Consider the following 25,553-nt stretch of genomic DNA (forward strand, 5'->3'; position numbering starts at 1 on the left):
ATACTTGTCCAGCCTCCTCTCCAACCTACTCCCAAACTCAGGTCACACGGATGCTGCCTCTCCCCCACACCCCACTCTCACCTCTCTGCCCCATTCCTTCTCTGGTCCCTCAACTCCGGAAGGCTCAGCTTCAAGAGCGTCCCTAGGTACTTCTGCTGTGTTTCCAGGATTCACTATCAGAAATGTTTCTCTTCTTGTCTCCCCCAATGCCTGTTTCCTTCCATTCTGTATCCCTAGCATCAAGGTAAGCCTCAAAAAACAAAAACAAAAACAAAAACAAAAACAAAAAACACGTTTGCTTTATTGAATTCCCCCAAAGAGTTGGCTTTCTCACATTAAGACCTGGGGTCTTAATGTATCAGATGTTACATTACGGTAACGTCTTAAGATATCAGACGTTAAAACCTGGTGTCACCATTTAAGAATTGGACAACTCACTGCTTTTGAAGCCTCAATTGCTTTGTCTGTCAGATGGAGATGGGTCGTAAAAAGGTCCTACTTCGAAGAGTTGTTTTGAGGGTCAAGTGCAATAGTCCATGTTAAGTGTTTAGCACAATTCTTGGAATACGGTTAGCTTCCTCAGAAAATTAGCTATTACTCATTTTAAGGAAAAAATGTCCGCCTCAACGCAGGAAGCAGCAGGGGCTAGAACCGAGGACTGCAGTTCCCAAGATGAGCACACGAGGGAAGTGGTGAGCAGCCTCCGGGCGGCCTCTGGCTCCGCTGTGCGAAGCCACCTGCTGTGGACCCAGATGGCCTGGCTGGGATTTCCGGGGCTTCCGGGTCCCTGAACAGGTGGACGCTGGCCGGGGAGGAGCTTCCGCAAAAGAGCTTGGCCTCGACTCCCACAGCCCTGGTCGTCCCTCCTGCTCAGCATCTTCCCCGCTTGGGAGGGACTGCAGTTTGAGCGGATGGCGCCTGGGATTTATACTCAAGTAATTTGTCATTTGTCTTTCAAACTGGTTTATGGTCATTTCTTCCCTATAGAAATTTTTATAGTCAAATTTATCGATGTTTTCTTTTCTGGCATCTAGATTTCATCATGCTTAGAAAGGCTTTCCATCTCCAAGATTGTTAAAATATTCACTCGTTTCCTTCTGATACATTGTGATTTTATTATTTAAATATTTGCTCCACCTGGAGTTTATTTGGGTGAAGGGAAAGGACATAGCTTTCTTTTATTCTTCAAAATGACTTCCCAGTCATTCCACTCATTTACTGAAAGGCCTTTATTTTCCTCCACTTATTTGAAATGCTATTTTTATAATAAAATTCCCTTGTGTTGTGGGAACCCGTTTCTGTACTCTATTGTGTTCCACTGATTTGTCTAGTCCTGCTTTATTACCATACTGCTTTAAATACACTGACTTTATAACATGTTTTAATATCAGGTAGGGCGAATCACTACTTTCCCTAGATTTTCATTACTTTTTTCATAGATTTTCTAAAAGATTTCTGCATTTTATTATATATATACTTAAGAATCTAATCACACACCCCCAATTCTTCTGAAAGCCAAAATGGAGCTTTGGAGTCCCTAAAAGTAGATGTAAAATGTACATTTGCACATTTCTCCAGGGAGAAGGTTCACAGTGCTTTTTACCAGCAAAGGGAGGCTCTGGTTTGCATGTCCTGTGACGTGTGTGTAATGATGTTTATACAGTCTGCCCCCCTCCCTCCCACATCCTCTCAGGCCCTGGTCTTGGCCCGCATTCTCTACCTCCAGTACTGTTCGAGCAACTTCCCTGGCCTCTATCTTGCTTACCTTAATCTATCTTTCTTTCTTCTCCAGATCATATTCTGTAACACAGGCCCTAGCTCCAGGCCTGATGTGGATTCAACAATAACAAAAACTTAACTAATAAGTGAATAAAGTCACAAAACCCTGTTCAACCTCTGACCAGCTGTGGGAGCCAGCTTCAAGCGCTCCCCATTCTTAAACCTCATTTTTCCCTTCTCATAGACTAGCTGAAAAGGGAAGAGACTGGGCGAGAGGTAGGGAGAAGACACAGATAGCTAACCCAAGGAGGGTCATTTCATCCCAATAATTTTCCTTTTTCTTCCCCCCTCCCCACTCCCTGTTCATACTTTAATTCATCCCCTTAGCAGGGAGACTGCTTTTTTGCCTGCCTCTAAGCAAACAATTAGGATGGCAAATATTAATAATAATGTCCCTTTTGTAAATGAATGAAATTGAGAACACCTCAATCCAAGAGTGGACTTGATCCCCCCAAGCAGGGTTAAACACAGCAAGTTGGGGCAGGCATGACCCTACGAGAGACTTTACCCAGCATCCTCCTCAGGGCCCAGGCTGCCAAGGAACCCAGGACTAGGGAACCCACTTGGAAGTGCATTAAGACAGAGGCCAGGCTCTAAAGTAGAATTTCTCAACCTCAGCACTGTTGACATTTTGGATAATTCTTTGGTGTGAGGGACTGTCCTGTGTGTTGTTTTTTTTTTTTAAGATTTATTTATTTATTTATTTATTTCTCTCCCCTTCTCCGCCCCCCGCCCCCCGCCCCCCCCCACCCCGGTTGTCTGTTCTCTGTGTCTATTTGCTGCGTCTTCTTTGTCCGCTTCTGTTGTTGTCAGCAGCACAGGAATCTGTTTTTCTTTTTGTTGTGTCATCTTGTTGTGTTAGTTCTCCATGTGTGCGGCACCATTCCTGGGCAGGCTGCACTTTCTTTCGGGCTGGGTGGCTCTCCTTGCGGGAGGCACTCCTTGCGTGTGGGGCTCCCCCAGGCGGGGGACACCCCTGCGTGGCAGGGCACTCCTTGTGCGCATCAGCACGGCGCATGGGCCAGCTCCACACGGGTCAAGGAGGCCGGGGGTTTGAACCGCGGACCTCCCATGTGGTAGACGGACGCCCTACACAATGGGCCAAGTCCGCCGCCTGTCCTGTGCTTTGTAGGATGTTTAGCAGCATCTCTGGCCTCTACTTACTAGATGCCGGTCCCCCTCTCCCCCCCAGTTTTGATAGCCAAAAACATCTCCAGATATTGCCATATGTCCCCTGGGGAATAAAATTGACCTGAGTTCAAAACCACTGCGCTAGGAGAAAGAGGGAGGGCAGAAGAGGGGAGGTTCGTGTGCTCGGGGCAGGTGGCTCTCTATTCCTTTCTCTATGTCTGAGACATGATAGTCTTTTCTTCATAGCAGACACTCAGACAAGTCTTTCCTCTTCTCTGGGCTTCAAGTTTTTTCATCTGTAAAATGGACTTGGTATTTGTAAGTCTTTCCCCTCTTCTCTTACCATCTGACGTTCTTAGATCTGGTCAGCAGATTGCAGGGCCCAAATTGCCCCAAGATGGGGCAATCGCGATGCCAGGGAAGTCCTAGGAGGTAAGAAAGGAAGGAAGGACGAGAAAGAACAGGTAAGGGTGGTGGAGAGGGCTGCCAGGCGTGAGGCAGGAGCGTCCTAGAGCCGAGGAGGGGCTTGAGGTGGCCCCTAGACCCCGCCACTTCGAGGCCCACTCGCTTTTAGCCTTATTAGCATAAGTCGCTCCTAACTTGGAAACCTAGACGCTCCGGGTTCCTCTAGGCCCCGCCCACCTGTCAAGGCCCCGCCCCTCGTTGATCCCACCCCAGCCAGTGGCCCATCCCGCCAGGCCGAGGCCCCGCCCCCAGCAGGCCCCGCCTCCCTCTTCGCCTCCCGCCAGCCGAAGCTGGGGCTTTGCACCCCCAGGCGGAGAGAACCGTGGCGGCTGCAGAGCGGGCAGCGCAGGCGGGCGGAGCAGAGCTGCCCGGCCCCGTGGCGGGCGATGCCCCCGTGAACCTCTCTCTTCGCGCCTCCCCGCCCCGCGTCCCTACTCCCTCGGAGTCTGCCGCCCGCCTGGGGCCGGGCCGCGCCCACCGCCGGGTCCGCGGGGCGGGGTCCCGGGGCAACACCTGCCCCGCCTTGTGGGGCCGTTTCGGCCTGCGGAGCCCCTCTCCCTCCCTGGATCACCGTCCCACCTCCAGGTAAGTCAGCAAGCCTTGCTTGTCCGGGAGAGGACTTGGGGAGGGGGCTACGGTGATCGGGGGTATGCGAGGGTTCAGGTGCTGGGGAACCAGATGTTGGGGGGCAGGGCTCCGGCAATGAGAAACAACGCAGGGAAATGAGTGCAGGGTCTGGGAAGGCGGAGGCCAGTGGGGATGATCATCGCGTGTGGACCATTGCGGGGTGGGGGCTAATATGTGAGGGGAGACATGGAGTGTTTGGGGGAAGCCCGAAAAATGGGGTGGGGGCCTCAGAGCCTTGAGTTCTTTGCTGATCCTCAGAGCACCTGGGGCCCTGATCCTAAACAGCGTAGCCTTGGATGGCATTTTTGGAAAGTGATTAAAATCACTCCTGGAAAGGCAGCTGGGAGGCAGGCTGCCTTTTTCCCCCGCTGCCAGTGCCCTGGTTGAGAAGCAGTCACTCTTCTCTTCCAATGTGACACCATTATGGTGCCCAAAGGAACCTGGCCAGATGAAAGAAAAGGAGTGGTGCTCACCCCAGCCCTAGGGTGGGAAGAGGGGCTTCTGGGAATCTGGAAAGGCAGTTGGTTAGCATCACGGGGGGAGCCCAAGGTGCAGGGGGCCTTGGTCAGACCCTTAGTGGGTTTTCTTCTCTGGGCATCTTCTCATTCAGGGGGAGGCTACCCTCCCTGGCTGGCCTCCTGGCCGCCTGGACGCCATCCTCCATCCCTTTCTCTGGACAGCCCAGTACTGAAGACCTGGTTTCTTCCCAGTGTCCTGGGCCTGGAAATCCAGGGAGGGCCCATAGCATTTGTGGTCCCAGATTGGAGTGGGCATTGCCATGCCCAAGGCCAGAGAACAAGGGGCTCTGGCTGGCACTGCCACCTGGGGGATGTTTGGATGTGGCCCTTCAGGGCTGGGGAAGCTGGGCAACTGTCATTGTCGACCCCAGCCCCAAAGATGTTGTCTGGGTGTGGGGAGGAGAGCTGCTGTCCTCTGTTCATGATGACGTCTTAAGTCTGGGGTCCTTGGTTTTGGGGCATGAAGTGGTAGAGGGAGGGCCTTTCTGGGCTGGGGCTGGTCACCAAGGGGTTAACTAGCCAGGCCCCACAGTTGCTGCCAGCTACCAATTAGTCTGTAATCAGGCAGCTGCCAGCTGTCCCTGGGGGCATGTGGGCTACCTAATGGGGAGTGTCTGGTTGGGGGTGGGTGGGCAGGGGTCTGCTGGGGAGAAGGTATAAGAAACATGTGCTTAAAACAAGTACTGTGCTTGTTTAGGGCCCACAGACCCCATCTGTGCCAGGCGGCCTGGTGGAGAAGCCTCCAGCCCTGGGATTCCATACGTACCCAACCTTTGGCAGAATATGGAGCCCAAAGTTGGGCAAACCTGGCTTCAAACCTAGGCTCTGCCACTTTCTAACTGTGTGTTGCTTAGGAAATCACTTCCCTTCTCTGAGCCTCCTTCTGTAAAACAGACCCACCTTCTAGGTCTAGGAGTAAATGACATGGTGATTTGAGCTGATTAGCACAGTGCCTGGCACTCAGGGGAGCTTAGTAGGTAACTGCTGTGCCCAGCACTCACTGGGGGCAGGCTTGCAGGAGCCAAGTGCTGAGGACCCGCCAGGGACAAGGCAGTTGTGGTCGCTTGCTGGGATTGGGGGTTGGATAAGAGTGTGATCTAGAGGGCCGGGGCATTGTCACTGTCTTAACTAGCACCCAACCTCTTTGCTTGCCTACACTCTGGTCTCTGGACATGAACTGTATTTTACTCTGCGGAGTCCAGGCCTGACGCTGCGCCTCTCTGGGTTTCGCCTTCTCCCTGCCCAGGTGCTGCGCTCTACAGGGTCTCTCAAGGATCTGGGTGATGTCTGCAGCTGCAACAGCAACTGGCCCTTTAAGGAGGGAAGAAAACAATTATCCGGCCTGGGCATTGCATCAGCTGGAGCCTGGAGGGTCCCTGGGGAGGGGCGAGCAGGCTGGTGGTTGATTTCATTAGTGCCATGTGAGAACTCTCACCCGAGTCTGCCCCACTCCCCAGCTGCAGCCTCCTCCCCCAGGCGGTGTAGCAGCAGCAGCAGCAGCCCCCAAGCCAGAGCCTCCCCCACCCCAGGAGCAACACCTTGGTGGGTTCCCTCTGTGCACCTCCAACCCATGTCATGGGCCCAGGCAGAGGTGGGGTGTGGGGAAGTGTCTCTCACACTGGAATTTTGCTGACAATGAGGGTGAGGCCCCCACTAGAGTTTGACTGACATTGGGGGATGTTTCTCCCACAGGGGCATTTTGTTGCCCCTGGGGAGGGGCCAACTTCTAGACTCTGGTATTTTGCTAATCTGACAGAGGAGCTTTGCTGGCCAGAGTGTGTGTGAAATGAGGGCATGGGTTAGAAACAACTACTTTGCCTGCGGGTGAGCCGGCTGGGAATGGTGAGTCATGGGAGTCTTGTGGTCTGGGGAAGAGAGGAGACCAGGTTCATGGGCATCAGCTGGACCTGGGTTCAAATCCTTATCTTCCAATTCCAGACTTTGTTACCCTTTGAGGGATGTGGCCTCAACTCCTGAGCCTCAGTCTCATTTGAATAACAGGAACATGCTACCCATCCCGCCTCCTCCCCGCTGGCTGTGCCCAGCCCAGCATTGGCAGGTAGAGGGCGCAGACTATACGATTGTTCTCTTTCCTTTGCAAACCTGGGCTCCCCAAGCCTTGAGCTCAAGATGCTCCAGCAAGAAAAAGAGGTTTGGGGAGGGATGGAGAGCCAGGAGAAGGAACGCTGGGCCTCTTGCCTCCCTTTTGGGAGGCTGCCGTTGGCCCACTGAGCACCTCTGATGTGCCGTGCTCCGTGGACCAGCAGCCCCTGCGCTTATGGAGCTCTAGTGAGGAGATGATCCAGAGCAGGGCAGCATGCAGGCAATGTGTTAAAGGAGGGATTCAGGGAGCCTCAGGAACTATCACCAGGATGCTGTTTCTATTTTAGCGAAGGTGTGAAGGGTGACAGGGATTGAGGAGGCAAAGAAGAAGGGATGGGGAAGAAGAGTGTGCTCAGGCCCTAGTGCTGGCAGGAACATGCTTAGTGGGATAGAGGGAGGTTGGCGATGAAGAGAGGGTCGAGAGGGGGTAGGCTTCAGCAGCCGGGACACTGGAGACCTGGGAATTTATCCCAAGGCCCCTGAAGAATTTTGAGCAGAGGAGACAGGGTCAGATTCCCGGAGAGCGTGGGCTTAGGCCACAGACCCTCAGTCAGCACTTTCTCAGGTGACCTGTTGACCTCTCTTAACCCCTTCCCAGTACCCAGCCTTGGCGCCCAGGGAGCCAGTTGTTTTTGTGGTTTGCCCCAGGAGGGAGGGGGCCAGGTGGAGTCCTGCCTGCTCCCTCTCTCTGGGCTGAGGTGCATCTCAGCCTTGTTGACGAAGCTCCACAGAGCTGAGCCCTTGGGGCCAGGCTCCTCTGAGCTTCCTGGGGAGCCAGATGACAAGGTGCAGGGCTCTGGCACCAGGCTGCCCTGTGTTCACATCCCAGCTCTCAGTTCCCCAGCCAGGTGGCCTCTGGCAAGGTACTCCCTGTCTCTAACCTCTGTCCTGGACTCTAAGATGGGCTTGATATTATCTCTAGGGGGGAGGAAGAAGGGAAATTCTAGGTGGAAATCACAAAGCCCTATCTCGATGTAATTGGCATGTTTTATTCTGGGCTGGCTTCAGGACACTGTAGTCACACAAGGTCTGGTGCTTGGTTTAAATGTTCTGCTGTTTCTACTTGGAATTCTTAATACTTTTGAGCAGGGGGACCCACATTTTCATTTTGCACTGGGTCCTGCAAATGATGTAGCCCTGCAAATTAGGTAGGGACAGGTGTAGGAAGAATCTGGGAAGACACAGACCTGCACGTAGGTCCCAAGAGGAGGAGATAAAAGACAGAGGGCATGACTAGCTGTGCTGAGGTGCGTGGGTGTTAATAATAGTAAGGATTTTTTTCTGTTTTGCTTTTAGTTAATTAATTTAGTTATTTTTAATGTTACATTAAAAAAATATGAGGTCGCCATATACCCCCCCCACTCCCCTCACCCCACTCCTCCCATAACCACAACCTCCTCCATCATCATGGGACAGTCATTGCACTTGGTGAATATGTCTCTGAGCACTGCTGCACCACATGGTCAAGGGTCCACACTATAGTCTACACTCTCCCCTAGTCCACCCAGTGGGCCATGGGAGGACATACCATGTCCAGTAACTGTCCCTGAGGTACCACCCAGGACATCTCCAAGTCCTGAAAATGTCCCCACATCACATCTCTTCTTACCATTCCCACCCTCAGCAGCTACCATGACCACTTTCTCCATCTCAGTGCAACATTTACTTCCATTACTAATCACATTAGTTCCGTAATAGAGTATCAGTAAGTCTACTCTAATCTATACTCTATTCCTCCATTCTGTGGACCCTGGGATGGTTATGTCCACTCCACCTCTGTATCAAGAGGGTGCTTCAGTTCTGCTTGGATGATGGATGCAATTCTCCTGTTTGCAGTTGTAGGCACTCTTGGCTCCCTGGTGTGGTGGTTGACCTAATAGTAAGGTTTATTTAGTGCTTACCACTGTGAGACGCTCTGCAAGCCCATCACATGCTCCTCTGCAAGCAGCCCTATGAGGTCGGACCTATTGTTATCCCCACTGTACAGATGAGGAAACTGAGGGGCAGTTACTTGGCCAAAGTTACACAGCTGTCAATGGGCAGAGTTGGGATTCAAACCCAAGTTGTCTGGCTACACAGCACATACTTGGCCAGGGAAGTCTTCACGTAGGAGGGACTGGATCTAAAAGTAACCAGAGGGGAGCCGATGCGGCTCAGTGATTTGAGTGCCAGCTTCCCACATACGAGGCCCCTAGTTCAATCCCCAGGCCTGGTACCTCAGAAAAAAAAAAGAGTAACCAGAAATTGGTCTAGGAGGAAGAAGTAGCTAGGAAAGGAGGCATCTCTCAGCTGGCGAGTGCCTGTGCCAAGGGTGTGATGCTGGGCCAGGAGAAGAGGAGCCAAAGCCAGATGCATCTTGGGGCTGAGAGAAGGTAATTTTTGCATTTCAGTGCTTCTCATTTTCCAAGCTCAGAGCCTCTGGTCACACCACCCCCGGCCCGGCTGTCGTGGTTCCTCAGAGCTGTCCCGGGCCCTCTTCTCAGTGTATACTCTCCTCCACCCACCCCCCTCCCCAGGTAATTTCATTTACCTTCTCGATTTTAACACTCTTTTCCACCTTAAGACCTGCATGTCTATCTGCTTCCTGGACTACACTTAGATGGCTCAGAGATAATCAGCCTCAGGTCCAAACCCAGCTCCCCAGCACTGCCTGCCCGAACCTGCTCTGGTTCCGCCTCCAGTGTCCCCAGCTCATCCCTGGCACCACCATCCACCCACTCGCTCAAACTGGAAAGCTGGAAGTTCTCCTGGACACCTCCCTCTCCCTCACCCCCATATCCCACACTCGCTCTTCAGAGAGTTTTGTATGTTCTCCTGAATATCTCGAGTCTGTCAGCCCTCTCCCGCCCGTCCCCTCCTGGGCCACTGTGGCAGGCTTTGTGCCCCTATGTTCCTGTCCTTTCCCCAACTTCATTTCACTTTTTACACCATAGCCAGAGTGATCTTCAATAGATGAATGTTTGGTCATATCATTTCCCTACTCAAAACCCTTCCAGGGCTTCTTACTGTCCTTGGGATGAAAGCCAGACTCCTTGACGTAGCCTACAAGGAAGGCCCTGCGTGATCTGGCGCATGCCTGCCTTTTGTGTATCGTCTTGAACCCTTCTCCCTCTGCCTCAGCTGCAGGACCCTCACACATGCTTCTCCTTCCTCTCCTGATGCCTGAGTAACTCCTCTCTGTCCTTCAGATACCAGCTTGCACGCCCTTTGCTGCGGGAAGCCTAAAAACCAGAAGCAAAATGCCGCCCCCTCCATGGAACCTTGTACTTTCGTGACATTTACACTTGAGCTGCTTTTTCATCATCTCTCATTCTTGCTAGCCTGTGAACTACATGGGGCTAGGAATCCTGAATTTGGTGAGCACACAGTAGGTATACAACAAGGAATTGCAAAATGAATGGAGAGAATAAATGAACCATCGCTGCAGCCTCCTAACTAGTCTCTGCTTCCAGGCTTCTCTCCTCTTTCCCTTTCTCTGTGCAGCCCCGGAGCGATCTTTCTAAAACACAGAACTGACCCTGTCACCCCCTGCTACTTAAAATACTTCAATAACTCCCCACTGCTGACAAGAAAAGGCCTCAGCTTCTTCTCATGATGTTCAGAGCCCTTTGTGATCTGTGCCCGACTGCCCAGCGACACCTCCTCTGCTTTCCCACCATACTTTGAACTCCTGGTACTTCCTCGGACACACCAGGCTGTTTGGTACCTCTGTGTGCACTTGCCGTTCCCCTGCTTATAATGTCCCTCTCCCTACTCTGTCTCCCTGAAGAACATGTCCTTCATTCTCCAAACCTTTGCTGTGAAGCCTCCTCTCCTCCTTGGGCAGTCAGTGCCGCTCAGCCTCATCAGTACAGAGTCTACACCTCTTACTCATTGTTTCCCACTAAACAGCTCCTCTAGCTCAGGCATGGTGCTTATTTCTCTTCAGGGTTGTGCTTTGTATCTCCAGCTCACTCTCAGCTTCTCCTTGTCTTAATTAGGTCTTTGTTTGTATACAGAAACTAACTCAAGCTAGCTTCGGTAATAAAGAAGCATTGAGTATGAGGACACTAAGGAAGTCTGGGCACTGAGGGGCAGGAAAATCATAGGATCAGGAAAGGCGGGAGCTGGAAGGCCAGGAGAAATGGAAGCAGCTGCTCTCTGCATCCTCTCGTGTCTGTGCTTTTCCTGGCCGGCTGTCTTCATCTTTCTGTCTTTGTAGACTGAGTTTTTTTCCCCTGCTGTTCTGGGCACCAAGCCACATACAGTGCCTGTATTGTGTCCCTCGGTGCTAGCCACTCTCAGAGACAGAACTCAGGGCTTGACCGATCCAATTCCAGACTCCCAGGAGAGAATCTGATTGGCTCTGATGTGTCAGGGACCCAGCCTGGTCCAATCAAATGCAGCCAGCTGGGAGGGGTCCGAAAGTCAGACAGGCAAACATGCCCATCTCAGAGAAAGGGACTGTTTGTTAGCTGGGCAAGTACCCCAATAGGTACCTGCTGGAATCCTGAGAGGACCAGGGTGGGTACAGGGGTTTGAACCTTGCCCCCAACCTTCCATCTGAACAGCCCTTGGAGAAAGTCCAGCCTCCTGGAATGGTGTCTTAAAGAGGAGCCTGTTCCTGGGCCAGCAGTGCCCAGGGCAGGATCTGAAGAATATGCCAAATGTCCTTCAGAGGACTGAGCAGAGATAGGGAGGTCAGATCCGGAACTTTCTCACCTCTCTTTGGAGTGGGGTGAGAGGGAAGAAGAGGGCATGAGTAGTCACCCTGCCAAAAGCCTATTCATCCTCTAAGATTCAACTCATTTCCTTTCCTCTGTGAGGAGCCACACCCCCCATCAGTTATTCTTTATGTGTATTGATTCTGTGCTTTTACTTCCCTAATAAGCATTTTTTGACATATTTTCTGTGCCAGACATGATGCTCATGCATTATTTCATGTAATCTTCACAGCCCATAAGATGGGCACTATTATTATCCCCATTTCACAGATGAGGAAACTGAGGCACAGGGAGGTAGTATTAGCAGGCTAGGGACGCACATGGTGTGACTCCAGAGTAAAAGCTTAACTGCCCTTGCCTCAGCTCTTACTTGCCTGTCTGTCCTCTGGGATTGTGAGGACCTCTCAGGCAAGTCCCAGGTGACCATCCTCCTTCTCTCCCCACTGCCCAGCATGGGGCCAACCCAGAGCAAGGGCTCCTGTCTGTGGGATGGATGGATGCAGATAGAGTAGACAAGGCATCTGGTGGGAGTCGAGGGATCTCCTCCTCATGGGTTTGCCCATGCTAGCTTGTGACTCTGGACAAGTCCCTTAGCCTTTCTGAGCCTCAGTTACGCATTCAAAAATGGGGACGATAATCCCTGCCTGGAGGCTCACGGAGATGGTGGCTGTGATGTTAATTTATAAGTAGGAAGGCCAAGCAATTTCTAAAGGGTTTTATTACCAGAATGGGCTGTGGCAACAGGATGCCAGCTGCCTACCGTGCCCCAGCTCTTGCAGGAGGTAGGCAGGCCTGGAGTGGCCCAAGCCTGGAGTGGTGCCTTCGCATTCTCAGCGGCTCACGAGCCTGCCATTACAGTGCTCTGACTCACAGAGTGAGGAGGTTGATTCCCATTAACTCCATCAGGTCCAAGGGTTTTGCAGGGAAAAAGTGTCAGTTTAGTGCTAGTGTATCTTTAACACCTTTCTGACCCCCTTTTCAACAGAGAGATCACAGACTAGGCTCGAGGTCTTGGCTCGCGACTCCACATAGTGAAAAGTTAATAATATAGCTTTGTTTTCACTGTATTTGTTCTACTGTCACTTTCTGGTTATTAAAAGTGACATTGGTTTTCTATTTATAGCAGTAAAACAAAGTTTCTATTGAAAATAAATGTATTTAAGATAAAAGTGTCAATTTGAAGAAAACAATGTGTAGTACAGGAATTTGTGGATTTGGCAGAAATTGTTGAGGTGGCATACAGTGTGACGCAGACATGGGAGAATGGGGCAGGGGGATGGGCTGCCAGAGATGTGGACTGTTGGCCTAAATAATCGTAAAAGCCCTTTCCACCCCCCTGGAAATTGTGGGGCCTCTCCCTGCTGTGCCAGCCGCTCCCCCTCCTCTCATCTCATGCCCTGGCGAGGGTTTCTTTTGGAAAATCCCGCCATGATTGTCCTGCAGACAGGGGGATTTGTGCCCACTGCCGCCACAGCCTGCTTGAGAGGGAGGAGGTCTTGGAGTTGGTGTATCAGGGTGAGGGCAGGATGGCCCCTCCTCTCTGAGGCCAGGACTCAAGCAGGAGCTGCAGATTCCACAGCTCTCCTGGTCACCATGCACACCACGGGCCTCGGGGCCTAAGGCCCTCCCAGCAGCCTTCGGTCCCAGGGAGTCCTGGGGCTGTGGGAGATGCAGGTGAGGGTGAGGTGGTCCCTGGAGCCTCTTGCCCCAGAGCTTGGGCCCAGGGACAGTAAAGCCAGGAGGCCTGTGAGTCTCAAGGGTCCTCTTTCCTCTGCTGCCTGCTTCTTACCCACCTGGGGACTGGGAAGCAAACTCTAGGAGGCCTCAGAGGACACACTTGGACTTATCAACAGGTCCCAAGACCAGGGTCAAAGATGAGAAGGCAGATGGGAGGGAGGGAAGTCCTGCCTGCCTCCTGCCACAGTGGGAGGGCGAGCCTGGCACCAGAAGGGGCCCTGGGTAGAGGTGGGATGTGTGCTCGTGTGTCCATGGTGAGTGCCTGAGAATCTGTGAAGGTGTTATGTGTATGTGTATGAAAGAAGAGTCTTCCTGCAGGATTTAAGTTTGCGTGTGTATGCGTGTGTGATGTGCGTGTGTGTTCGTAGTGATGTAGCTCTGACTGGTATGTCTGAGGGTCTCTGTGAGTGAGATGGAGCGTTTCATGTGTCTGCGTGTGAAGTGTGTGGGTGTGTGCTGATACCTCTCCATGTATTGTGTATCTGTGATGCACGTGGTGCGCACGGTATGTCTGTGTGCCCTGTCTAGGCGACTTGCACGCAGGGCGTGGCGTCTGCGTGGTGCGCATTTCGTCTTTGTACAGTGTGCGTCTGGCTAAGTGGTGTGTCTGAGCGACCGTGTGAAGGTGCGTGCCATGCACGCGCGTCTGTGCCCAGGAAAGGGTCTGAGGATGTGGTGTGTCCTGTGCGCTGGAAATGCCGCGTGCACCTGAGGGGCCGGGCTGTGTCTGGTCTGGGAGAGGACGTGCTGGGTTCCCGAGGACGGTCTCCAGGGAAGGCAGCAGCGCGGGCGGCGCCTTCCGGCTCGGCGCGGGGCTGGTAACCAGAGCCCCTTCCCCCCATGAATTATTGATCTCGCGAGCAGGGCGCCCGGCTAGGGGAGGGAGGAGGGCGAGCCGCCGCCGCTGTCCGTGGTGCTGCTGCGTGGCTCCCGGTTGGGGGCGTCGCTGCTCGTCTAGGGCGGGGCTGGCAGGGAGAGAGTTTTCCCATCCACAGACGTCCGCAGCAGGACCCCTGCCTCGCAGGAGGGGCTTGCCTGTCCCTACCGCCTATCTGACAGTCCACCCCACCCCACCAGTCCCCCCACCCCATCTCGGAAGGAGGAGCAGAGGGACCAAATGGGCGTCTTCTTGAGATCCAGGATTACCTCAGAACTAGGTTGAAAATAGAGCTGGTTTGCCCGGGACAGTCCTTATTCATACCTGCAGCCCTGGTGCGATTGTTAATAGCGTCCCTGCACACTCTCAAAAGGGTCCCAATTGGATAATAAATTTTGTGGTCACCAGCAACGAGACTTTAATCCAGAGACCTCTTCCCCCCCACGCTCTCTGCTCTGCCCTGGGGGTTCTGTAGTCGCGTGGGTGTACGAGTGTGTGTGCACACCCACGTGTGCAGGGGGGTTGTCTTCCTGGGCCAGGGCTGAGTGCTTGGGTCCCTGCTGCAACCCAAACTCTTCCCAGGGGAGCCAGTCCCCTTCATGGAGCCAAATTCTGCTTTCTGTTCGAGCTGTGCTCTTCTCTCCTCCCCTCCCACCTTACGTCTCTGAGGCCTTACTCCTGCCTCCCGGGCTGGGCAGGCCTCTCCCTGGTCTACAGTAGGTCAGGGTGCTGCAGGCCTCCAACTCTCAATCACCAAGTCTCCTTTTGTTGGTCTCATTCCCCTCCACCCCAAGTGTAGGAATTTCCTCTCACCCTTTCCTCAGTCTACACTGTGTTCTGGGCCTTCTCCTTCCTTTCCATGCCCCACTTCCTAAGGAACACTCAAATCCTGCCCACTCATGTTGTGTTCCTGAGCAACCCCCATGAATCTGCTTACCCACCCAACACCTCCACTGGGGGCTGCCTCAGACTCACAGTGTCAAAAATGGGGACTCACCTTTTCCTTCCCCCAGCTTTTTCCTTTGGCACTTCAAGCTCTGCTGATGGCACCTCTCAGCCCTCCCTCCCCCCAATAAATCACCTTGGATCCTATTTTTTCCCCCTCTCCTACTTTGCCCCATTATTTCCTCTAGGCACCACCCTGCAGTCCTGCCCACTCCTTTCCTCTACACACCTGCGCTATTTGAAGCAGTGTGACCCTCCTTCCCTGCACGGGAAGAGGCCTCCTGACTGCTCTTCTGCTACCAGGCTTTCCTCTGATTCTGCACTCAGGGTCAGATTGATCTCTGTAAAACATCATCTTTAACTCATGTCGGCTTTCACTACCTACAAGATTAAAGCCAAGCTTCTCAGCCCAGCCTCCAAAGCCCTTCGTTGGCTGTTCCCAGGTCACCTGTCCAGCCTCTCTTCCATAACCAAACTGCTCCTGCTCCAACCACACTCAGCAGCCTCAGCAAAATGGTTTTCTCTCTGCACTTTTCCAGGCAGTTTCCACCTCTTTCCTGCCACCTCTGCTTTGCCAAATCCCACCTATCTTTTTTTTTAAATTTTGTATCCCCCCACCCCCCGCTTTGCGACTTTCTTGCTATCTGCTCTCTGTGTCCATTTGCTGTGCGTTCTTTCTGGTTATGTATTTGTTTTTTATTTATCCCCCCCACCCCTTGTGGCTTGCTTGTTTGCTCTCTGTGTCCATTCACTGTGCACTCGTCTGTGTTTTTACTTGTCTCCCTTTTTGTTGCGTCACCTTGCTGAGTCAGCTCTCCACAGCATGCGGGTGAGCTTGCCTTCACAAGATGGTCCCGGGATGCGAACCCAGGGCCTCCCATCTGGTAGATGGGAAACCAACTGACTGACCCACACCCGCTTCCCCACCTATCTTTTGAGGAACTTTGCAGCACACTTCCCCTTGATGCCTTCTCTGGTCTCCCTCATCCCCAAGTGCCCATTCCTTCTGCAGAATAACCAGCACATTTCATCTTAAACTCTCTGCATGGGCATCACCTGGGAGCTTGTTAGAAATGCAGAAACTTAGGCACCACCTGAGACCCATGGAACCAGAAGATGCATGTCCAAAAGACCCCCAGGTGATTTGTGGGTACATTAAAGTTTGAGAGGCACTTATTGAGTGTCCACTGAGGGTAGGATCCTGCCTCAGTCTGGAGGTGGCCATCAGCCTGGGCTGGGGGGTGTCCTGTGCCAAGTCTAGCAGGTCCTGTCAGGTGACAGGTGCCAGATCTGGCCAGATGCCATGAACCTTGGGAGGTGGAGATGGAGGCAGAGACGGATGCTTTCCTGGCCTGGCCCCTTCCCACCTGGAGTCCATGCCCCAGAAGACCGCAGACCTTACACTCAGTAAATCTCACTCTGGAAAGCATTCTAATGCCATGAAAAGAAATCAATTAATATATAAGCTGTTTCCAAGCATATTACAGAACTTTTCCCTCTTTGCAAAACACACATCGGTAGAAATGTCTGTTAGTTTGATGTATGTTTTAAAAAGAAAAAAAAATATTTTAGCTTTTTCTTTATTATAACATTAATACAGTTTCCAAAGGAGTAACTTTAGAAAACACAATATGTCACGTTAAGAAAATAAAAATGACTCATAATTCTACTATCCAACTATAAATACTGTTAATGCAATGTTTATTTTAGATTGCTATCCATTCATTCAACAAATATTTGCAGACCCCTACTAAGTGCCAGATGTGTGCCAGGAACTAGGAATTTGGAGTGACAAAGATGGCATGGTTCCTGCTTTTAAAACAGCTCACAGTCAGGGAGGGGGTAGGATGTAGGAGACTGACACTGAACAAATTAGGAATGGCAGGGATGGTGCAGAGTTCTGGGGAGTATGTTACGGGGACTAGCCCCATCTGAGAAGACTCCCCTAGGAAATGGTATTCCCGTTGGGACTGCGTGATAAACAAGATTAGCTTAGCAAAGGAGATGTGGCAGACAAGTACGGGTCCTCAGAGCATGGGGGCTGGCGAGGGCTGGAGAAGAGCCTTCCAGGTGGACAGAAGACCAAGTGGCAGTTGTGAGGAATGAAAAGAAAGGAAGTGTGGGTGGAATGCAGAGTCAGGGCAAGAGGCACGGGGTGAGCTGGGAGAGGTAGGCAAGGGCCAGGTCGCGTGGGCCTGTGGGCCTTTACCCTGAAGGAAATGGGACACTATGGGAGGTGTTCAGCAGGAGTGATTTGCTCTGTTTTGTAGGCTGCACCCTCATAAGACTGAACTCGCTGAGGGCTGCATTGTTCCTGTGTCCCCAGTTCTGAGTGAGGACACATGGCCATGTCCTCAGGAGCCCCCAGGCTGAAGAAGACACCTGTCTGAGGAAGGCAGGCTTGGCCATGCCCTCGCAGCCCCTAGCTGGAGGAGGAAGGGTAAGCCCTGACTCACCAAGCTCTGGCTTTCCCTCAACCTGGGATGTCCTAGTCTTTGGAGCCAGGGGGACACAGTTCAGGCCATCCGGCCCCCTGCATTGCCTTGAGCACCATGGCTGAGAAGGTGTCCAGCGCTGGGTGCATGACCCCAGTGGGTGTCTGGTGCCAGAGGCCCGGTGCTGGAAGAGGCCCCAGGGCTGGAATCTGCAGGGCCTGTGTCCTCTGTCTGCTCCCCTCCAGGCATGTCTGGAGTCTGTCCGTATTGCTTTCCTGTTCAGGACCCAAGAGGGGCCCCCTTTCCTGGGTGTGATGGGAGAAGGCCCACCCTGCCCGAGGATGCCTATTCCCTTTGCCCAAGCTGGGTGGGCCAGGCAGGGTGGAGGAGAAGCGGGTCCGCTTGGTAGCCATGGAGACAGCAGCTGCTCCCTGCCAGCCTTCTCATCTCTTTGCCATAGACCTCGCCGATGAGCTCCTTTGTCCGGTTTGGCAGGGATGAGGACCTAGAGGGTGAGATTGGGAGCTGAAGTGTATATGAGTGTGTGTGTTCAAGCTCGCACAAGCGTCTGCTCAGAGCTGTGCGCGTGCCTCAGCCAAGGAACTCAGAGCTTCAGGTAAGACACTTCCTACTTCCCTGCCCACTGAAGGGATGACTCTTCCTGCCTCGCTGGGCAGGGCAGAGGCCGAGGGAAGGGTGTGTGTGGGTGTGTGCAGATGTATATGCACATGTGAGTCTGTGAAAGCCGTGGCTGTCGTGTGGCTGCTTCTGTGTGCCTTTGTGTGGATGAGTGTCTTGATGTGTATATCTGTGTACTCATGTGATTGTGTCTTTAAGTGGGTTTTATCTGTGCGGGTCTGTATGGTGTGTGATCACACATTTGCGATCTGTGCCCTGTGACTCCCCCGGTGACTATGTGTGTGAATGAGCCTGGTTTGGGGAGACAAAGGGCTGTACAACCAGGAGAGGAGCTGGTACGTGGGCTCTGCGTGCTCCCTTGGCCCAGCCTACGTCCCCCACCACGTACCAACCCCCTCTCCCTGCTGCAGCCAAGGGCAGCTCTTGTGTGGCTGTGGAGGCAGGCCCTGGGTACAGCTGGGCACGGGGGATATGGAGGGGCGGTTCCGGTGCTGGCTTAGGGTTGGGCAGGGGTCTCTAATGCCAGACCGAGCATCCAGCGAGAGGCCAGGAGCCGGGATGCCGGCAGGAAAGAGCACAGCTTCACGTGCCAACTCCTGCCTCAACCAAGAAGGGCAGGCGCCCTGATCCCACACTTATTCTGGGGTCTGCATGCGAGGTGATCTTGTTAGTCTCTGGGCCTCTGCCCAAAGTGCCTGTGTTTGGTGTGAGATCCAGCCAATAAGAATTAACACCTGTCTAGTCCTTCACCGTGTACAATACCACCATTATTAATGAGAATGTAATTGTCTACCTGTACCAATTCTTGTTTTTAAAAATTTCATTGAATAATCCTAAGGCAGGGTTGTTAGCTCCATTTTAGAGAGGGGGAGCAGGAGCCTCCTGGGGATTGTTAAGGAAGTCATCCTGTGTTCTAGGACACGTAAGGGGGTGATTTCGGCTCTGAACCTAAGTGCCTGTTTTTGACCACTGTGCCTTCCTGCTCTTCATGATCTTATCTGATCACCAGTCCATCCTGGGAACTTGGGCAGGGTCCACGTGGTGATTAGAATCATTGTATAGAAGAGGAGTTGGAGGGTCAGAGAAGCTGAATGACTTGCTCAGGGTCACATGGCTGGGGGCAGAGCTGGAGTGCCCCCTGCCTCCCCCCACCCCCACTCCTGACTGCTGGGGAGGGACACAGAACCCACCTGCAGGAGGAGGGAGGAAGGAAGAGCAGAGTTCCTCACCAGTTGGCCCTGGATGAGTTCTTGCGTGTTGAAAGTCTTAAAGCTGTGGGTGAGGCTTCGGCCACCTGAAGGCAGATTAGGGGACTTGACTTTCAGTTTCCCAAAGGAGGAAACAGAGAATCGGAGCATTTTAATCATTTGCCCATAGCTCCGAAGTCTTGTCTTTTTAGTCCACAAGTTACTGGAAGCCCTTGAGGGCAGATGTCTTCCCTAGTCCTTCTTCTAAGCTCCCCTCTTCCCTTCCAGACCCTCTTCTCACATCTCCTGAGAGCCTGCCCTAACTGCCTTCACCTCATCTCTGGAAGTCGGTGTCTAGGCAGAAGTTACTGGAAGCCTTGTGCCAATGCCCTAGTGTGCTGCTGGGAGGGGCCCGGCCCTGGTGATGCCAAGCACCACGCTGGGATTCATCAGGTCGGTGAGTTTGGGTTTCTTAGTGAGGGGGGGAGGGGTGTGGAGGGAGCTCCTGGCCGGTGACAGGGAACCTGGGAGTCAGGGGACTTGGGGGGTGGGAGCCCTGGTTTTGCCACTAGCTTTGTGGGTGACCCTGGGCAATTCCCTTCCCCTCCCTGAGCCTTGATTTACTACTGTACAAAATGAAAGGTTCAGGCTGGAACAGGGATGATAAATAGGTTTTACCCACCAATTGTCGTTTCTGGTCAGTTGTGCTGGGGTGCTGTGTTGAAAAGGCTTCTGAGGTTCAGTCTGGTCTCAATGGGAAAGAGCAATGGATTAGTGATGTCTCCTGGGGCAGAGGATGGAGAGGTTGGTGAGAGCCCCAGTGATTTGCTCTACTTCCAACCTCCCAGTCCCTTCTGCTGTGACAGATCCTTGGCCTTTCCTGTTCAAAGGGTGGGTGCTTACGCTCATCTTAGGCTTTTGAATGGCCTTGCTGACTCTCAAAAGAGGCTCAGAGGGACTGAGGGACCCAGGATGGCCTGACAGGACCTGAAATGGGCTGTGGTCAGGATTCAGGAGAAAGTGTGGGATACGGAGACCCGGTGATGGAGGCCAAACATGAGGGCTGGAAAGCAAACACAGCTTCCTACCTGGGGAGCCTGGAAGGTTCCTGCTGCCGGAGTTTCGGCAGGACTGTTCACCCACCTTCCTGAAGGATATATCATAGCAAAGTCCTGCTACTGCTGTAGTAGTAAACGGGAATAGCAGGGAGGACTTTGGGAGTGAGGTCTCCATGCCCGGGGAGGAGGGGGAGGGGTCCTTCCGTGGGGTGCCACGGACTGGGACAAGGTCAGCCCTGCTTGGAGGAAGGTGGGAGGATGTGGCTCACTCAGCGGTCCTTTCATGCCACCAGTGCGTGAGATGTTGTGTTCGGTGTCCTGCCCCCATGGCCTCCTGCTGCTGCTTTCCCTCCCTGGGGTCTGAGGCTCAGGGTTGCCGTGCAGTAGGACTTCCCTCCTCACAGGGGCTGGCTGAGTCCGTCTCTGTCTTGCCCTTCCTGAGCTAGACTTGCTGCCCCCGACGGAACTAGAGCCCTGATTCTGAGCTCCCTGCCACAGCATGGTGTGCCCAGATCCCGCTCTCGCAGTGGGAGGGACCTCTAGAGAGCGCCTAGTCTGGCCCTTTCCTGCTACTCACCGATGAGGACCCCAGGGCCCAGGGAATCGGTGTACCTTCTAATCCCACCTGCCTGGGCCCTGGGCCAAGGAATCAGGCCCTAAGGTGTTAGGTCTGCTGCTTTGAGCCTGGGTCCTCCTCTCCCCCCCGTGGGAGCAGCCTGCCAGCCTGGGCCCGCCCAGGCCTTCATTCGCCAGCTCTGCAGGCCCCCTGGGTGATGCCTCCATGGTTAAATACGAGAAGGCAGCTTGGGAGAGCAGAATCCTGAATGTCAAGCCATTTGCATGTCAGTGCCATTCATTTTTCATGAGGAAACTTGAGCCCTTGGGTTGGCAGGGTCAGGAATTTTGCCCCCCTTCCCTTCTTACTCTGGGGTGAGGGGGGGAGGGGGCTAAGGGATGGTGGCTTCCTGGAAGCGGCACCAGGCCACCACCTGCTTCTGCAGCTACAGTTTAGGTGGGGCTTGTGCTGTGTCTCGGCTGTTCTCCCCAGCAGTGGGAGCCTGGGCCCCGGCTTCTTTTTCCCTAACAGACACCTTTCCTTGCAGTCTTCCCCAAAAGCCCAGAGTCCTGGGGTAAAGCCCTAGCTGGAGCCACGAGCCCACATCTTTAGATGAGCTCTAGGTTGGAGGGACAGGGGCTGCTTAGTGCGGCTGACCCTGTGGAAACAGGGCTCTGCCAGTCCCAGCTGCGCAGATGGGCAAGGCTCTGATATCCTGAGACCCACTCTTCTTATCTGCCATATGGAGGTAACTACACGCCTCACCGAAATACTGTGTAGAGTAAATTAGCCGTCCACGGTGGCAGACGCATGGTATCAGATAAGCCCTCTCCCACCTTCCACTGAAAACCATGCAGCTGCCCTAAAACTTACAAACTGGCATTAGAATTGGAAACTTAAAGAGACGCGATCATCATAGGCCGAGGTCCAGGGGGACTTTCCGTTCGCCGCAGGCTGATGGGGGATGGATGGGGAAATCTGATCCGGGACACTGCACTTGTCACAGGGTGAGCAAGGACAGCCTCGATAGCCACGAAGAAGGCATGGCAAGGCTTTTACTCATCTTCTGTGCCAGCCCTGTCACCAGGCCAGCAGGAGCCACACTGACCGGGGGACCAGGCAGCCTGGAGACTGTCCTCCTTATCAGCCGAGTGGGATGAAGGTGCCCACCCCCACTGGTCCCCCCCTTTCTGTGTCCTTTTGAAGAGACCGACTCCCTCAGGGGTCAAGGAGAGTGCCCTGAGTCCTAGTAGGGCAGCTGCTTCGGATAAAGCACCGTGGGTGGGAGCTGAGCCAGGAAGGTGCCGGGCGCGGAGCAGGCTGGAGCAGCTGCCCTTCCTATATTCTACTTGAGCGAAGGAGACCGACCACAGCATCAGACTCTGCAGCCAAGTAGTAGAGCCGGACAGCGGGACATGGCACCTCTGTGCAAAGCAGAGCACCAGACGCCAGCTGCCCCCGCCCCCCAGGGTGGCTCTGAGTTCTCTGCCCTCCTCTTCCCTTGCACTTATCGTAACCATTGTTAAATATTTAATTTCATGATTAGTTATTTACCTGCTGTCTCCCCTCCAGGACTAGAGGCTTTGGGAGGGCAGGGCCAAGTCAGCCTGGCTCACTGCTATAACCTTGGCATTCAGCATAGGCCTTGGCATTTTAAGGGCTCAAGTGTTTGTTGAATGCAGCTGGTGGGGAGAGTAAATGTGTACACTTCGGAAAAAAACTTGGCAAGATATTCCAAGAGTCCACAAAACATTTAATGCCCTTGATATCAGGTAGGATGGTTTTGGCTGGAACAGAGAACCCTGTTTCAAACTGGCCTGAGCGATGGAAAATGTATTATGGCACATAAAGGAGAAGATTGGAGAAAGGCAGGACTTTTCTGTCTCTGCCTAGGGCAGAGGTCCTCTCCATGGGGAAGGGCTGGGGGTGGGTGGGGAGGAGAAGGGGATACCCACCTCTCTTGTAAGCCTGGAATCCAAATCTTCCCTTTAAGTCTGATTGGGCCAACGTAGTCATCTGCCTACCTTTGGACCAGCAAGAGCTACTAAAGGTGTCATTTTCTGATTGGCCTAAACTAAAACAAGGGAGGGTGTGGGACCTGGACAAAACCAACCTCTGTCAGGAAGCAGGAATGGGAATGAATGTTGGAGAGATTACCAGCAAAGTCTACCATCTCAGGAGCTCCATTTCTGGGGATCCATCCGAACGAAATAAGCTGACAAAATCAATGTTGTAAGACATCTACTGCAGGGTTATTTAAAGTGGGGAAAAGAGGAGAGAGAAGGGAGAAAGTTGGACTGGATCTATGGGGTAACCGCTAAAATGTTTAAGTAAATTATGCTATCTCCATAATTATGGGAATGGCATTAAAATGTTCATAAAAAGTGTTAATGACATTGGGAAATGCTTATGTTATGATGCTAAATGAAAAAGTCAGGATATAAAATTGTATTTGCAGTATGAGTTCCATTACTTTTTAAAAAATGCATAGAAAAGAGACTGGAAGGAAATGGGTTAAAATGCTTCTAGTAGTTGCCTCCCAGAAGCGCAATTAGGGTGGTTTTTGCTTGCTTCTTTATACTTTTCTATATCATCGCCTTCAAGTACGATGACCCCTTCCAGAACCCATACAGTCTGGAACCAAATCTTATGATTTGCCATGAGAATGTCAATGGCCTATGTGTGATGAGTTTCTACCCTGTGCCCAACACTATCTAGGCACCTTAGGTGCACTATTGAATGTAATCCTCACAGCAGTTCTATGAGGTAAGTGCCTTTCTGTCTCATTTTGCTGAGAGGCTCACTGGCACACAAAGATGTTGGGTTACAGGGTCACACAGTCAGGGAGCAGAAGCCTTTGCAGCGCGGACCTGGCAATCTGACTCTATGGCCTCCTCCAAAAGGGTCATGCACCAGGTTCTTCCCAGCCATGCTCTAAGAAGGGGGAAAGTAGGCCCAATTATTGAGCCTTCCAGCCATGTGTTCCTCTAATGCCCGCGGCCTCAGAGACGCTGAGTGACTTGCCCAAGGTGGTAGAATGCGCTGGAGCCTGATGCGGGACTCTTTTGTCTTCCCTCATCCCACAGAGCTGCCTGAGGCCCTGCCGCCCCCGGGACCATGTTTAACCCGGAACCGGGTCCCGCCTCAGCTGCGGCCTCCAGAAACGTGGTGCGGAGCTCCAGCATCAGCGGAGAAATCTGCGGCGCCCAGCAGGCTGGGAGCGGGCCTGGGACCACCACCGCCAAGAAGCGGCGCAGCAGCCTTGGCGCCAAAATGGTGGCCATCGTGGGCCTGACGCAGTGGAGCAAAAGCACGCTCCAGCTCCCCCAGCCTGGTGAGGGGGCATGGGGCACCGAGGGGCAGCGGGGCATGGGGGTGAGGGGGCACCTGGTGCCAACAGGACTCCCAGGCACAGCCGGCCTGTGCACCCCCTTGGATCCACCTGCCCACACCCACAAATGTTTGCATAGCACTTACCACCTACCAGGCGCTGTTCCAAGTCCAGCATGCGTATTGACCCGTTTAATCTTCATCCAACGCTATGAGGCAGGCACTGAGATGGAGAAACTGGAAACACAGAGAAGGGAAGTGAGGTGCCCCAAACTGTGCAGCCAGTAAGTGGTGGAGCCTGGATTCAAACCCCTGGCAGTTGGGCTCCCCCTATTCAGGCTCTTGACAGTTATAACCCACTGCCTAGCACACACAGACTCACACAGCTATCAGTAATGATGTACTGAACCACTGTGTCCCTGGCACTGTGCTGAGGGCACCACGGACTCAGACACACATCTGCGAGAGTCAGCCTCACCTGTCATCTCAGAGTTACCTAAGTCCAAACAGCCATGCCAATATGGCTACAGTCACTCATGTTACACAGTCACAAGGGACACATACCCACACATATGTGCATGCCTTGCAGAGTCACATAAATATGGTGCCACCCCTGCTGCCAGGGAAGCATAGTGTGGTCGTTCACACTGCACGTGGTCACAAATGAAGCCAGCCGTGAGAATCACACACACAGACACAGATGCACAGGCCCAGAGCACAGAAATGCAGTCACGTGTGTGCATCCACACAGGATGTGCCCATGGTCCCAGAAGGCCGACACTCACGCATACACACATACCTCCCAAAGCCACATCCACAGACGCCTTGTCAGCTACATCCCGGTTAATGCATCGTACTTTCTCAGACACCTGCCAGTTGTGCTCAGACCCGTGGTGACGCGCCTGGTCACACCCCTGCTCCGATGTGGATTCCGCATCACAGAGGAGCCTGCCTTCCCCGCCAAGGCCCTGCTTCCCGCACTTTGCGGCACCAGCCCAGACACCAGCTGGTTTTGTTTTAAAATCTCTTCCTGCTTATTTTGCTCAGAGTAGCAACTTCCCCAAGAAACCTTCAAATAGGCAGCTGGATGGGGGTGGTGAGGGGGTGGGGGTGCCAGAGGATCCAGGGAGAATGCTCATCAAGACTCCCAGTTGGGGCTGGGGGGGTACTTTTCCAGGCCTTAAAATAGATTTTTACAAAACCCTCTACAGAAGCATGTGGGATGGTCTTTTCCAGAAATCAGGCTGAGATGTAGTTTCTGGCCTAGGGGCCTAGTAGGTGGAGAGGTATCAGTGCCTTAGGTGGGCTTGGCCTCTGAATATGCAGTGTAGGCCTTGACACTAGGGCATCAGGAAACAGAGAGATGAGGGTTTGGAGATCCCAGAGTGGGGCTTGGGCAGGGAGGGCTGGGATAGGACCAAAGGCTGAGATTAAGAATAGAGGATTAAAGCAAAAAAAGAATA

The 25,553-nt window shown here is 53.1% G+C and overlaps 1 protein-coding gene across 4 annotated transcripts in view; it reads left to right on the forward strand.

Moving 5' to 3' along the window:
* The first annotated feature begins 3,598 nt into the window (after positions 1-3,598).
* RIMS3 (regulating synaptic membrane exocytosis 3) overlaps positions 3,599-25,553 on the forward strand; it is a 49,004-nt gene continuing 27,049 nt past the window's right edge. The window contains exons 1-5 of one of the 4 annotated variants that reach the window (XM_058303808.1): positions 3,668-3,960; positions 17,156-17,325; positions 17,781-17,936; positions 19,435-19,603; positions 23,847-24,094. In XM_058303808.1, the coding sequence (XP_058159791.1) occupies positions 23,878-24,094 (217 nt within the window). In that variant the 5' untranslated portion in view covers positions 3,668-3,960; positions 17,156-17,325; positions 17,781-17,936; positions 19,435-19,603; positions 23,847-23,877. Of the gene's footprint in view, positions 3,961-17,155; positions 17,326-17,780; positions 17,937-19,434; positions 19,604-23,846; positions 24,095-25,553 lie in introns of all 4 variants that reach the window. The other 3 variants (XM_058303810.1, XM_023586629.3, XM_004450646.4) reach the window with 3 other exon arrangements.

The sequence above is a fragment of the Dasypus novemcinctus genome, chromosome 9 (assembly GCF_030445035.2).
Source record: "Dasypus novemcinctus isolate mDasNov1 chromosome 9, mDasNov1.1.hap2, whole genome shotgun sequence".
NCBI lineage: Eukaryota > Metazoa > Chordata > Mammalia > Cingulata > Dasypodidae > Dasypus > Dasypus novemcinctus.